Source organism: the organism of the source record quoted next, unplaced genomic scaffold (assembly GCF_019419815.1).
Source record: "Pyrus x bretschneideri cultivar Hongxiangsu unplaced genomic scaffold, Pyrus_bretschneideri_v1 Contig1, whole genome shotgun sequence".
Classification (NCBI taxonomy): domain Eukaryota; kingdom Viridiplantae; phylum Streptophyta; class Magnoliopsida; order Rosales; family Rosaceae; genus Pyrus; species Pyrus x bretschneideri.
Window position 1 is genome coordinate 6,549,956 of NW_025999390.1, and position 12,021 is coordinate 6,561,976.

The window sequence follows — 12,021 nt, forward strand, 5'->3', positions numbered from 1 at the left end:
TTATAAACTTTTGGAATCACTTGAGTTACAATCACCTTATAATTCAGCTACGAGTTACAACTCATACAGAATTGTTGTTCAATATAATAAAGCACCTTGCATTGATTGGTTATTATTGTATTAAGTTTTAACAGTGGTTACAAACTTTTGAACAAAAGCCATGGTTTTGATCAATCTTCATAAGATGTAGCAAATGTTGTTTTTACATTGGCTCCAACGGAAAAGTCGAAGGAAAAGGTTAATCCTTGTAGCAGTATCCGTAATAAATTTAGAGAAAAGTATGGGTATTTTCTTGTCATGCACTCTATTCTTTTTCATCTTATGCAAGAAAATTCCTCATCTTGCTATTCGCCAACTTAAAGAAAATTGTGTTCGTCACAATTTCTTTTATGTCGAGAATTCATCTACATTTAGAATGTCAAAAATTTTAAATTTATACATTGTTATGTATAGATGCCGAGAATTTTAAGTATTGTGATCTTAAGAACGTGTTAGATATATGATATCTCTCTTAGTTAGAAAATAAAAATAAAAACAAAATAGAACGAAATATATGTGTGATAGTGTATAATTAGTTTGAAATACTAACACGATGAATCCCGGATGTATGGGGTTTCTTCTCAATTTGCTGACAGCTCAGCCATTGTGCTGAGTGAACTTAACTTAACACATGATCACTTGAACACTGGCAGTCGTTTGTCACAGATGGGTGACCACCATACCTGCCATGGAAGTAAAAGTCTGAAACTCTTCCTTTAAAAAGCACACAGATTCAAGACTGCTTTAATTATTCTCTTCATCATTATCATTATTTAATTCAGAATGCATTTTTATAATCCTCCAATCAATCAAGTTGAACGCTCACCCAGACATAAAGAAAACATTCTTCTATTGTTCTCCCCCTCTTTGTTTGCTCTTGCCTTTGTTTCTAAGAAATCCAAAATCCAAAAAATCCTGTACTCTTCCCATTGAAAAATCTTTAGTTTTTAGCCTTAATTTCCTCTCCTGGGTCTGACCCTTTATGCTTTGCTTTATTCTTCTTATGTTCCTGTCGTTGTCACACTTCAACTTTGGTGCATAGATTAGGAAGTTTGCCTTTTTACTTCAATTAATCATTTCCATGTTTTGAAATTTTTTTTGGCTTGTAGGAACAATATTTTTCTTTCAAATTTTGAACTGGGTTTTTCAAAATTTTGAAGCTTCAGAAGCTCAAAGTTGCAAACTTTAGCTCCAAAGATTCAAACCCATCTCCTTAAATCCACCTACTCTGCTTCCAAAACCAGTTTTCTGCTCAAATTCCAAGTTTTTTGGTGAAGGGTTTTGATGGGGTTGCTGAAAGGTGTGGACTTTACAGGCCTAAGTGTTGCCTTATTGTTCTTCAATCTGCTGGTGGGGTTAGTGGTTGGGATTGGAGCGAACTGGGGGACACAGTTAACACACCCTCTCCCACCAGCGACTGTTGTGAAGATGTTGAAGGACAACGGGATCCAAAAGGTCAAGCTTTTCGATGCCGATTCGGGTATTCTGAATGCTCTGAGCAAGTCTGGGATTCAGGTCATGGTTGGGATCCCCAATGAGATGCTGTATTCTTTGTCTAACAGTATGCAGGCAGCTGAGAATTGGGTTTCCAAGAATGTCTCCTCACATGTATCCAATGGTGTAGATATCAGGTAAATTGTCTCTCTCCGCTTTTTCCCCTGTTCATATTTTTAGATTTGGGTTTTGTTTCAATTGGAATCCTATAAAAACGGCATGTAGTTTCCTTTTTGGGCTAGTACCTGAATCTTAGTTTGTGTATGCTTACAAGATAATTTCCTTGGTTTTTGCCTGTATACAAATGGATCCATTAGGGAAATATGTGTGTGTGTGATCTTTTTACTTCTAGGAAATCAAATTCTTGATCAGCCGCTATGTAATTCAGTCTTCGTGATCGAAATACGATATGGGAAGCTAGAACTGTGTGTGTACTATTAGTCATCCTCTCGTTAGAACCTTGCCTGACCTGTCCTTGGTGTTTGAGTTTGGATTTCCGGTAATGTGGTTCGGTTCACTTTCATCTCGTTCTCTTCGGTGTCATGACCAACAGGTAGAAACGTAAAGACTTCTATTTAGTTGAAGAGTATTCTGCAATGCTAGAGTCACCATTCTCTGGTTTTCAACTCGCCTGTTTAGGAGCTTCTCATTGACCATCCACAGAGAATCCCTTCATTTTAGAGATCTGATATATCTCTTTGCCGTAGCTTGTTGGAACAACTCTCTACTGAATCACACATTCCGCTATATTTACTGTTGTTCCAAGGTTATTACTATTGAAAGTTTTTTAATCGCGGATGATAATGCTTCATGCTTCTGCCTTCATTTACGTTTGTTTCAGAAATCCTTGGTCGTTTTTTTATTTGAAAATCGGTTTTATCATTAGGTGGATATTGCTTTGTAGATATACCCTGCAGCATTATAGTACTCCATTATCAAGGATCCTTTCCTTGTAGCTAGTCGACTTGTCATGTAGAAATCCATATCCATCTCACGAAGTATTGTCGTGCTGCAGGAAGGAAGCACCGCTCAAGAAATTTGACTAACAATGCCTGCAGCGTTAAATTGTTGTTATCGTTCTTTTGTTTTTTTTTTATTTCTATTAGCTGTCTTGAACTGAAGAATAATATTAGCGGAATTTCATGATCAGAAAAAACTGTTTCGGAAGGTGGGAGGCAAACATTTTCCGTTCTTAGTTACTGTTTTTTATCAAATCATCTTTTCCAGTTCTAACTGAACGTATAATTTACGTCTAATTTATCTCTCGAGATCTTACCTGTTTCATACATACTCTGTAAGGTATGCTGCAGTGGGGAATGAACCATTGTTGTCAACATACAATGGAACTTTTCTTCCAACAATATTTCCTGCCCTTCAGAATATCCAGTCAGCTCTCATAAAAGCCGGTGTGAGCAATCAGGTTAAGGTCACGATTCCTATCAACGCTGATGTCTACGACAGTGCTGGCTCAGACCTACCTTCTAATGGAGACTTTCGACCAGACACCAAGGATCTCATGTTGGAAATTGTCAAGTTCCTGAGCGACAACGGTGCTGCATTCACTGTCAATATATATCCCTTCATAAGCCTCTATAATGATGCCAATTTTCCAGCTGATTACGCCTTCTTCAATGGATACTCGAGTCCTATTAACGATAATGGAAGAATCTACAGCAATGTGTTTGATGCAAACCATGACACCCTTGTATGGGCGTTACAGAAAAACGGATTTGGAAACTTGTCCATAATTGTTGGAGAGATCGGTTGGCCTACAGATGGGGACCTGAATGCAAATGTACAGAATGCGCAACGGTTCAACCAAGGGTTTATGTCCCATATCAAGAATAACGCAGGGACTCCAATGAGAGCCGGCCCTGTGGACGCCTACTTATTTAGCCTCCTCGATGAAGATGCCAAGAGCATTCAGCCAGGTAACTTTGAACGCCATTGGGGGCTGTTTTACTGGGACGGAACACCGAAGTATCAGCTCAGTCTAGGCACTACAAGCTCGAATGGATTAGTAGCAGCAAGTGGCGTACAATATCTGGAAAAGAAATGGTGTGTCATGTCGCCCTCAGCGAGTCTTGATGATCCAGAAGTGGCGCTAAGCGTGAGCTATGCATGTTCAAATGCTGATTGCACCAGTCTCGGATATGGAACTTCATGTGGAGATTTGGATGCTCGCGGAAACATTTCGTATGCATTTAACAGTTACTATCAAATAAATAATCAGCTGGACACTGCCTGCAAGTTTCCAAACCTTTCGACTGTCGCCACGGGTGATCCATCTACTGGAAACTGCAAATTTAGGATCATGATCCGAGCATCTTCTTCGTCTAGTGAGAACGCCGGAGCTGGCTCTCTTGAAAAGCCTAGTTGTTTAGGAATGGTGTTTGTGTTTATGTTCCTGTATACAATTCTGTGATTTTTTTGGGAGGTATTTATTGTATATTATTGGTGTAATGAACTCGATTTGTCGAGCATTAATCAGTCAATACACAAAACAAATTGAAAAATAGACAGAAAATGACTAAAATGTCATGTGTTTACAGAGTCTAAATACCACCTACTACATACTTTCTGGTTTAGAATCCTCAAATTAGCCACCTAATCCTAATAACAATTTACAATGAATTAATAGATTAATAGATTAAATAGTGCCAGGACACACCAAGACATGTCTTATTTAGGAGAGATTCTCTTAGTCAGTAAGATTTAATTTAATGGTGTTACTGTCCAATAAATACTTATCACGTGTTTCAAATACCATAAATTTAATAGATGATTCACATGTGATAAATCATAAATTAGTGACAATGAAAAAACTTCTTGTTTTGTAGCCATAAACTGGTTCTTTAATTTGTACAGTAAGCGGGAAAATACGATCAGCGGGTGAATATAATAGGATGGTGCTATCCATACATTTCATCTTACTTTTCGTTACATTTTTTTTTTAATTTTCAGTCGTCAGATTGAATGTATCCAAAAAAATAAAAAAACAAAAATTAAGAAAGGATGTCTAGAAAGTAAAAATGATTGTGTTGATAGTACCACCATGTTTTAACACTCATATTCAAATGTATTTATTATTACTTAGTATTACGGTCTAGTGATATTCCTTTTCACTTGTAAGTGAGATGTCTTAAGTTCGTTTTGTGTTGAAAAACTTGCACTTTCTGAGTTTTTCTTTTTCGAATCGGTAAAATGCGGTTGGATTCAATTTCTTGGTTTCTAGTTTATTGTGAATGAAATTAATTAGTTTGTAGAGGAAATTTGTCAACTAATCTGTCGTTAATGGGCATCATTTGAGATTTCGCCCTCGGTCTCCGGAAACTTTGGACCCACCACCATGCTATATACTCTTAGACTTGTGCTCACGAACATTTATTCACCCACTTGAGCATAAATAGTAAGATATCGTACAACTTAATGATAGTTATGTATTAAAAGATAGCCTTAATCCGTTAAAAAAAAATATATCTCGCATAAATCCAAAATTACTTTGTTATCTCTACGATCAAACTCAAATTAGTAACTACAACATTTTAACATGCAATTTGATCATAAATGGTTTATTATCCATCAAACAAAATCAACCAATTATTAATAATGTTTGTATATCACGACAATATACACTTACTGGCTGACTTACATCTTTAGACTTTTCTAAACCAATTTGAACTCAAACATACGGCCAAATACACTTAAGCCATATTCTAAATATTAATGTTGTTTTAGGATTTGGAAGAGCTATGGATGTATTAGAAAGTACGGAAAGTCTGCATTTTAATTTTGTTCTGACAAATCAATCGATGTTTTAAAGAAATTTTGTGCTACTCATATGATGTTGATGAAGTGTTAAAAAGATTTGAAAGAAAAAAAAATCCCTTAGAAAGTATTAACTTTTTTGATCCGTGAGTTAATGTGTTTTACATATTGTGAGTGAATCAATTTCTTGCAAATTAGGAAAAGGTGTGGCTGGAAGCCAAGGAAATGATATCGTTCTGATGGAGAAGGAGAAGCTGATGAAGAAATACAGAAAGCAGAATATAAGATTTCAAAACACCAAAAGCGAAGCACTTCTGGACTGTCTACTTGGGTGAAACATGTCATCCTCTGCCTTGCCTTCCAAGTACAATTTACTTGGACCGTGACCGGCAACAGAGTTTGGAGATGCTCCGACTACTTTCTCTTCCTTGGGTGCTATCTGGTCTTATGTGCTCTTGGTTGGCTTCAACTGTTTCTCAGCGGACGCTACTATATCCAAAGCGTTATGAAGTGTGACCGGCGCTGGAGAGAACGCAGAGACTTGGAGGGTAGGCTTGCTGTTCTTAAGGGATCATCAAGGGTCCAGGACTTTGATGATGGACATCAGTGTCACATCGTCTCGGGAATTATGGCTCTGCTCTGTGTAGCCTCTTGCATTCTTGCCATGTTCATCCTTTTCTTGGAGGCGTTTTCGGGTAACCTTGACGATGTGTGCAGAGGAAACTGAAGAGTAACAGTCATGGAGGTTCATATTTCACTTTCAGTACATTTGGATGTAAAAGCTTAATTTCGACTAGTTTATTTACTTGTTATTGCATTTGTGTTGTAGTTTGAGTTTTGTTGCATCCAATCCAATTGTCACCCCTCCTTGTCCTGATATTGATTGCACCATTCTTGGATATGGGACTCAATACCGGCTCTGAGAATTTAGGGGCCCTAAATGAGCCTTCGAAGTTGAGCCCTAGAGTTCTTTGACCTTGATCCTTGTATTGATATATATAAGATCATCTTCTGCAATCAATTTTTGCTTCGGGAAATCTTGGTCCCTGGTGTTTCGGTTTTTGTTAGAAAATTGGGATGTAAAATTTGAGAAATGTGGAGAATTTGTGATGACTGAAGAGTTTATAGTGCTTCTGCTTACTCTGTCCAAGCTTTGTGGTCAACTGACAAAAAAGAAGGTGACAGTTTTTTTTGTCAAATAATAGATTTTATTATATTAGATGTTAGATTAATTATCGATGGAGTTTAAACGCTGTCATGCAAGAACTTTTAACTTTTTTTCATCACTGTAGTAAAGGGGCAGAAGGTGACAGCTTTTCCATTGTTGCAGAATTTGCCTACGTCAGAACGCGGCGTTTAATGGTTTAGGGTTCGCTGGAAATTAGAACATTGGTGGAATTTGGGGACGACGGCGCGGGAACTGGGCTGGGTGGCGGTAACGTAACTTTTGTATTTGAACATAATTTATAAATTGGGCTGACACTTGTCACGGGCCTCAAATTCTTTACCCAAAACCCAAATTCTTTACACACGTGCAAGTGGTCCTCTATCATAGTGGTAGAAATGAGTGTCGTATCTGCACCACGGCATGGGTTCGAACCCCGCTGGCTCTCTAATCTAACAAATTTATCGTATGATAAAAAAATATTAGAAAGACAATAGGAGGGGACAAAATCATAATTAGAACTACTTCAATTTACGAGGAGGAGATTCAAACTTGGTTGCAATGGAGCGAGCAACTAATCTACTAATATATGCTTTCCGAATCCATAATTGATTCATGTTATGCTCTAAGATTGCGCAAATTTCATGAAATATTTATTCAAATTTTTTTACGTCACTTCTTACTTAATTGTCATGGAGATTTTTAAACTTAGATAAACAAATATCAAAATTTTAAACTAATCTAATTTACGAGAAAGTTTATTCGAACTTGAGTGAATGTAATAACACTCATATTCAAATAGGTCTATTAAGGGTATTTATGGCATTTCAAGTAAAATACAGCCACAAATGGAAAGAGTAGGAGGTTAGCATGCATGATAGAGTGAAAGTCTGAAGAATACAGAGCCCCTATTTTGGTGAAATTTTGCTCATATCTCTCCATCCCTCTCAAAATATCTCAGACACTCTCTCTCTCTCTCTGAAAGGCTACAACTTTCTCCATTTCCACACCACAAAACCCTACTCAAGGTATTTACTTTAGCTTTTGGTTACGGAAGATTTCAAATTTGTGATATTTTTCCAACAATTTTTAGTCAAGTGTTAAAGTTGTTTCCTTCTTATTACAGACCTCAAGTTATCAACATAGCATAAGAAAAGAAAAGGTAATGTTGGTTTTTCAAGCTTCGTTTTGGGTTGCAAAACTTGGACGTTCTGAATTTGTTGGGGTTTATTTATTGTTCTTCTTTTGGCATTTCAGCTGTGGCTGACTATCTTTATTTCTTTCTAGTTTATTATGATGTTTTGTTTTTTGATTCGGTAAAAAATGCGGTTGGATTCAATTTCCCTTTTTTCTTTGTTCGGTCTTGTGCAAATCTACTTGGGTTTTGATTGTCAAATTCTTGAACTTCTTACTTAATTTTGGAAACAAAATTATATTTCTTTGTTTGGGGGGTTAAATGAAATTATGTTCAGTGTTGGGTGTGCATAGTAATTCAAAGGGTGTGTCTGAAATCACGCGATTCGACATTTGAAATTCCCGTATTTAGATAGAAAGTACTGGTTTAAGTCTGCATTTTGATTTTGTTCCTACAGAGAGATCGATGTTAACCAAAATTTGTGCTACTCGTATGATGTTGATGAAGTGTTTAGATAGCAAGAAGTGTTGAAAAATGTCCATGAGTTAATTTTGTTGACATATTGTGAGTCAATTAATTTCTTGCGTTGTAGGAGAATCTATGGCTGCAAACCAAGGAAGAGATGCTGTTGTTGAGGTGGAGAAGGAAAAGCTGAGGAACAAAATACGGAAAACGGAAGCTACAATTGCAGATCAGCAAAAGAGAATCGGCTATCTAAAATCAGCCGGCAGAGAACTTCTCATCCTTTTCTTTGCCTTGTATGGACGCTTTCTGTGGATCATCAAGGGCGGCCAAGGTTTGAGATGCTCCGACTATTGGTTCTTCCTCGGCTGTTATATGTTCCTATGCGCAGTTGGCTGGTCTTTAGCAGTAAACGGAGTCTACTATATCCTTAGTATTAAGGAGAGCGACCGGACCTTGAACGAGTGCAAGCAGTTGAAGAAAACGCTTGCTGTTCTTGATGGATCCAACATTCCAAACTTTGATGGAGAGCCGAGTCAAACTGCTTTCGGAGTTTGGAAGATTATCAGCGCTATCTTACTGAACTCTGTCGTGTCTGATATGCTGATCAGTTGCTTCTTGTTGTTTTCGGCTACCTTTACCAATCTTTGCAGGGAGGGAGGTGTAGAGTGAGTGACTAGCCTAGCCATGCTTCGTGCTCTAGTATTCGGATGTAAAAGCTTATGACTAAACTTGCTGTGGTTTACCGTACCTGATTTGTTATCTGCACTTCTCTATGGTAGTTTTTGTAACTCGAGTGCAGTTCAGACACTTTTCGAATCCAATCAAAGTCATGGAGTAGTAGCTTCCTTAAATTCGTGTTTCGGTATTTGTTTAACGTCATAAAAAGTATTGGAAGTCCGCATTATACTTAATACTTGTATCCTCATTTTCGTTTAACTGTTTTTCTGCTAGTGAAATCTCTTCTCCTTGTATATTGTAGCAACTGGCAAATAATCGTAGTTTGGCCTCGTTCGCGCGCGCTTGCACGTTGAATTAGCCTACGTTGTTGCAGCAAAAGTGAAGAGTGGCTGATATTGTTTCGCGTTGAATTTGAATCTTTCTTTCTCTGCCTGGTTTGTGGTCTTCTGAAGAAGAACAAGGTGATGTCTCCTGGTGAGGTGAGGCTTGTTCGCTCTTGTAAATTTGCAATTTTGTATCTACTAAACGATGCGTTTAATGGTTCGTGGCATTCAGAATTAGAATTGAACCTTCTTATATTGTCACCCTCACCACCACGACAAAACTGTGGTCGGATATACAATGATGATGACATTGTTGATGAGAACTGGGAAATGCAGCTTGATGCTCTCAAACAGCGTCGCCGGAAGCGGAAAGCTCTCTATTTCAATTATATTTTGTAAATTATATGATGTGGTTGTTGATGATTAGATTATACTTAAATATTAATTAATGTGATTATTTTTTAGTTGGTGACTCGTCATATGGTTTGCAAATATGATTACGTACTTATTTCTTATTGTCTTAACTTTGACATTTTAGCATTTTACCTGACTTTTATGTTTAGTTATGTTTAGAACTTTGCATTGGAATTTCGAAATTTTTAGAGCTATATATATCCAATTCCAAATTTCGAATGTTTTGAATTTCATGTTTGAATGTCTCTCTGCTAGTTGTGGTTTTATTTTTCTGAAGAAAGACTCTTGTTGTAAAAGTTGTGGGAAATTGGGATTAAATGCCCACATGTTTTAGCCAAAAATGAAAATTGTGGAAGACCTAAGAATAGTAACATTGTTTTTATATGATGTTTTTCAAAATAAATTCATTTCATTTTTATAATTCTTTCCGGATATGATTTTATATAACGAGTAGTCTGTGTATGATCACAATACACATAAAAGAAAATAGTGAAAGCAATAATACTAATATCTCTTCCTCCCTCTGTTTACCTGTAATTTTTTTTTTGTTATAATTTCGAAAATAAATAATATGATACATTGCACTCGCTTCACTCTTATCTCTAGCAAATGTTATCTCTCTTTATAACAACTCTGGACTGATATCATCTGGTGGACGTGAGGTTTGTTCTCACCAAAACTCTGCGTTTTTCGCAGCTCATGCCTCATGGCATTCAGAATTGAACCCACGGTAGATATTGGGCTTCTCTTGACTGAAATATTGCGTCTACAAATCAACCCTTTTCTGTTGTCACCCTTTCCATTCTACACATCTCTCTCTTCTTTATTTATTTATTTATTTTATTTTTATTTAACTCATCTCTTCTTCTTATCTAAATTAATTAATATTTTTTTCAAAAAAAAAAAATATTATTGACAGTACAAAACTCTAAATTATGCACTCCTCTAAAAGCATATTTGTTTTAGGAAAATTTTATTTAATCTCATGTAACATCTTTCTACACCCAACTTAAATTTTAAAGAGTGGTGATAAATCCACCCCACTGTCTTATTTCCCCACCCACCTTTTAATAAAAAATTTAATACCAAATTTATTCTCCTGTAAAATGACATCTAAGACCAAAGAAAAGAAAAACCACTGCTCTCTAGGTTGACAGTTCTTCCCTATCTTCTAGAACAACCCACCTCTCTAAATCTTCAAAAAATAAAGTCCCCAATACCTTTGGCCATTTTAATTTGATCTATTTGTTTTTGTTGTTAGTACCAGCAAACAGCCTTGAAAACTAGGATAAAGGCTTGTCTATCCACAATCCATGTACCGATTATTGTGGGAGGCGCAGATGAAGTGGAACACGGTGTTCTTGGGGCGGGTGGCATGTTGAAGGATAGAGAAGATGCCGGGAATTGTGTAAAATGTATTGTATAAATGTGATCCTCATTGTGCATCTTGATCAATTGAATCGTATATTTGTAGATTTTGTTTTACTCAATAAAAATAAAAATAAAAAGAATTTCAATATACAGGTTATTCTAGGAATAATAGTTGGTGGGAATATAACATTTCAAGTTTTTAACATTTTGTGGTGGGTGGGATTATAATGTGGGTGGAGAAATAAGACATTGAGGTAGATCTAGTAGCACTCATTTTAAATATTAATTGTCTTTTTTAGCCTATTGCATAATTACCATTAAGTACAATATGAAATTAATAATAAAACTTTAATTTATCAATAAACTCACACCCTATAATTAAACACTACCATTGATCTCCTTATTTATCCTACGTTTATTCCGGCTAAAACCCTATAAGCACTTGTAGAGAAAAAACAAGTTTTTTTTTATCGATAGATGGTGATAAAGTTTTGATCAATCCTCCAACTAAGTTATGACTCGACTTATGGAAATTTTTTGTTTGTTTGGTTTCAATTGTTTTTTAGAGTTAGAAGATGAGTATTTGATTTTCAATTTTTTTTTTTTTTTGTCAATCCCAAACTGCTCATAGTTTAAACTTTTTACACTGCTAAAGTGAAAGTATTGCAAAATTGTTGCACGCACCAAAATTCTGGGATATATATGAAACCCTTTCTATGAATATAAGTTCTTTAATCTTTGTTTAAAGGAGATCTCCATATTAATTAGATTGCAAACAAAACAATTTGGTTTACGGCCCAAAATAACAGCTATTGTACTTGAATGTGCTCACAAAAACTTTAACCCCCATAAGATTCAAGTATATTCAAAACTCAAGGTTTTGATTACAAAAATACGAGTATAAATTACAAAAACTGTAATCTGTGAAGATGAATGTTAGTTTTAAACAGCCTTACTAGTCACTATTATATATACAAAGAGTATCGTTGTTTTAAACTCAAGTCTTTGTTAGATATATTGACACTTGCCACGAAAAACAATTGAAGAATTTGGAAATGAATTGGAATTAGGACCAGTTAGTTGAAGCAATCACGGTGGGAGGAGGACAAAGGACCCATAATGTTTTTTGAATTTCAAGTATCTTTTAAAACAAAACTATTCAATTTGAG

General features: G+C 36.0%; 2 protein-coding genes across 2 annotated transcripts; both read left to right on the forward strand.

The window, feature by feature from the left end:
• Nucleotides 1–706: 706 nt before the first annotated feature.
• On the forward strand, nucleotides 707–4,051 carry LOC103953550 (glucan endo-1,3-beta-glucosidase 5-like). Its single transcript, XM_009365299.2, has 2 exons — nucleotides 707–1,670; nucleotides 2,833–4,051. The coding sequence occupies exons 1-2, from the start codon at nucleotides 1,324–1,326 to the stop codon at nucleotides 3,956–3,958; spliced, it is 1,473 nt and encodes a 490-aa protein (XP_009363574.1). The 5' UTR covers nucleotides 707–1,323; the 3' UTR covers nucleotides 3,959–4,051.
• A 3,328-nt stretch (nucleotides 4,052–7,379) lies between these two features.
• On the forward strand, nucleotides 7,380–9,541 carry LOC125480141. Its single transcript, XM_048590539.1, has 3 exons — nucleotides 7,380–7,494; nucleotides 7,593–7,628; nucleotides 8,194–9,541. The coding sequence occupies exon 3, from the start codon at nucleotides 8,202–8,204 to the stop codon at nucleotides 8,733–8,735; it is 534 nt and encodes a 177-aa protein (XP_048446496.1). The 5' UTR covers nucleotides 7,380–7,494; nucleotides 7,593–7,628; nucleotides 8,194–8,201; the 3' UTR covers nucleotides 8,736–9,541.
• The last annotated feature ends 2,480 nt before the right edge of the window (nucleotides 9,542–12,021 follow it).

Excerpts from the sequence above, each read along its gene's own strand:
- LOC125480141 (XM_048590539.1), top strand. The coding sequence starts at position 8,202 with ATGGCTGCAAACCAAGGAAGAGATGCTGTTGTTGAGGTGGAGAAGGAA.
- LOC103953550 (XM_009365299.2), top strand. The coding sequence starts at position 1,324 with ATGGGGTTGCTGAAAGGTGTGGACTTTACAGGCCTAAGTGTTGCCTTA. Across the intron at positions 1,671-2,832 it reads TCCAATGGTGTAGATATCAG|GTATGCTGCAGTGGGGAATG; the intron begins GTAAATTGTCTC and ends ATACTCTGTAAG.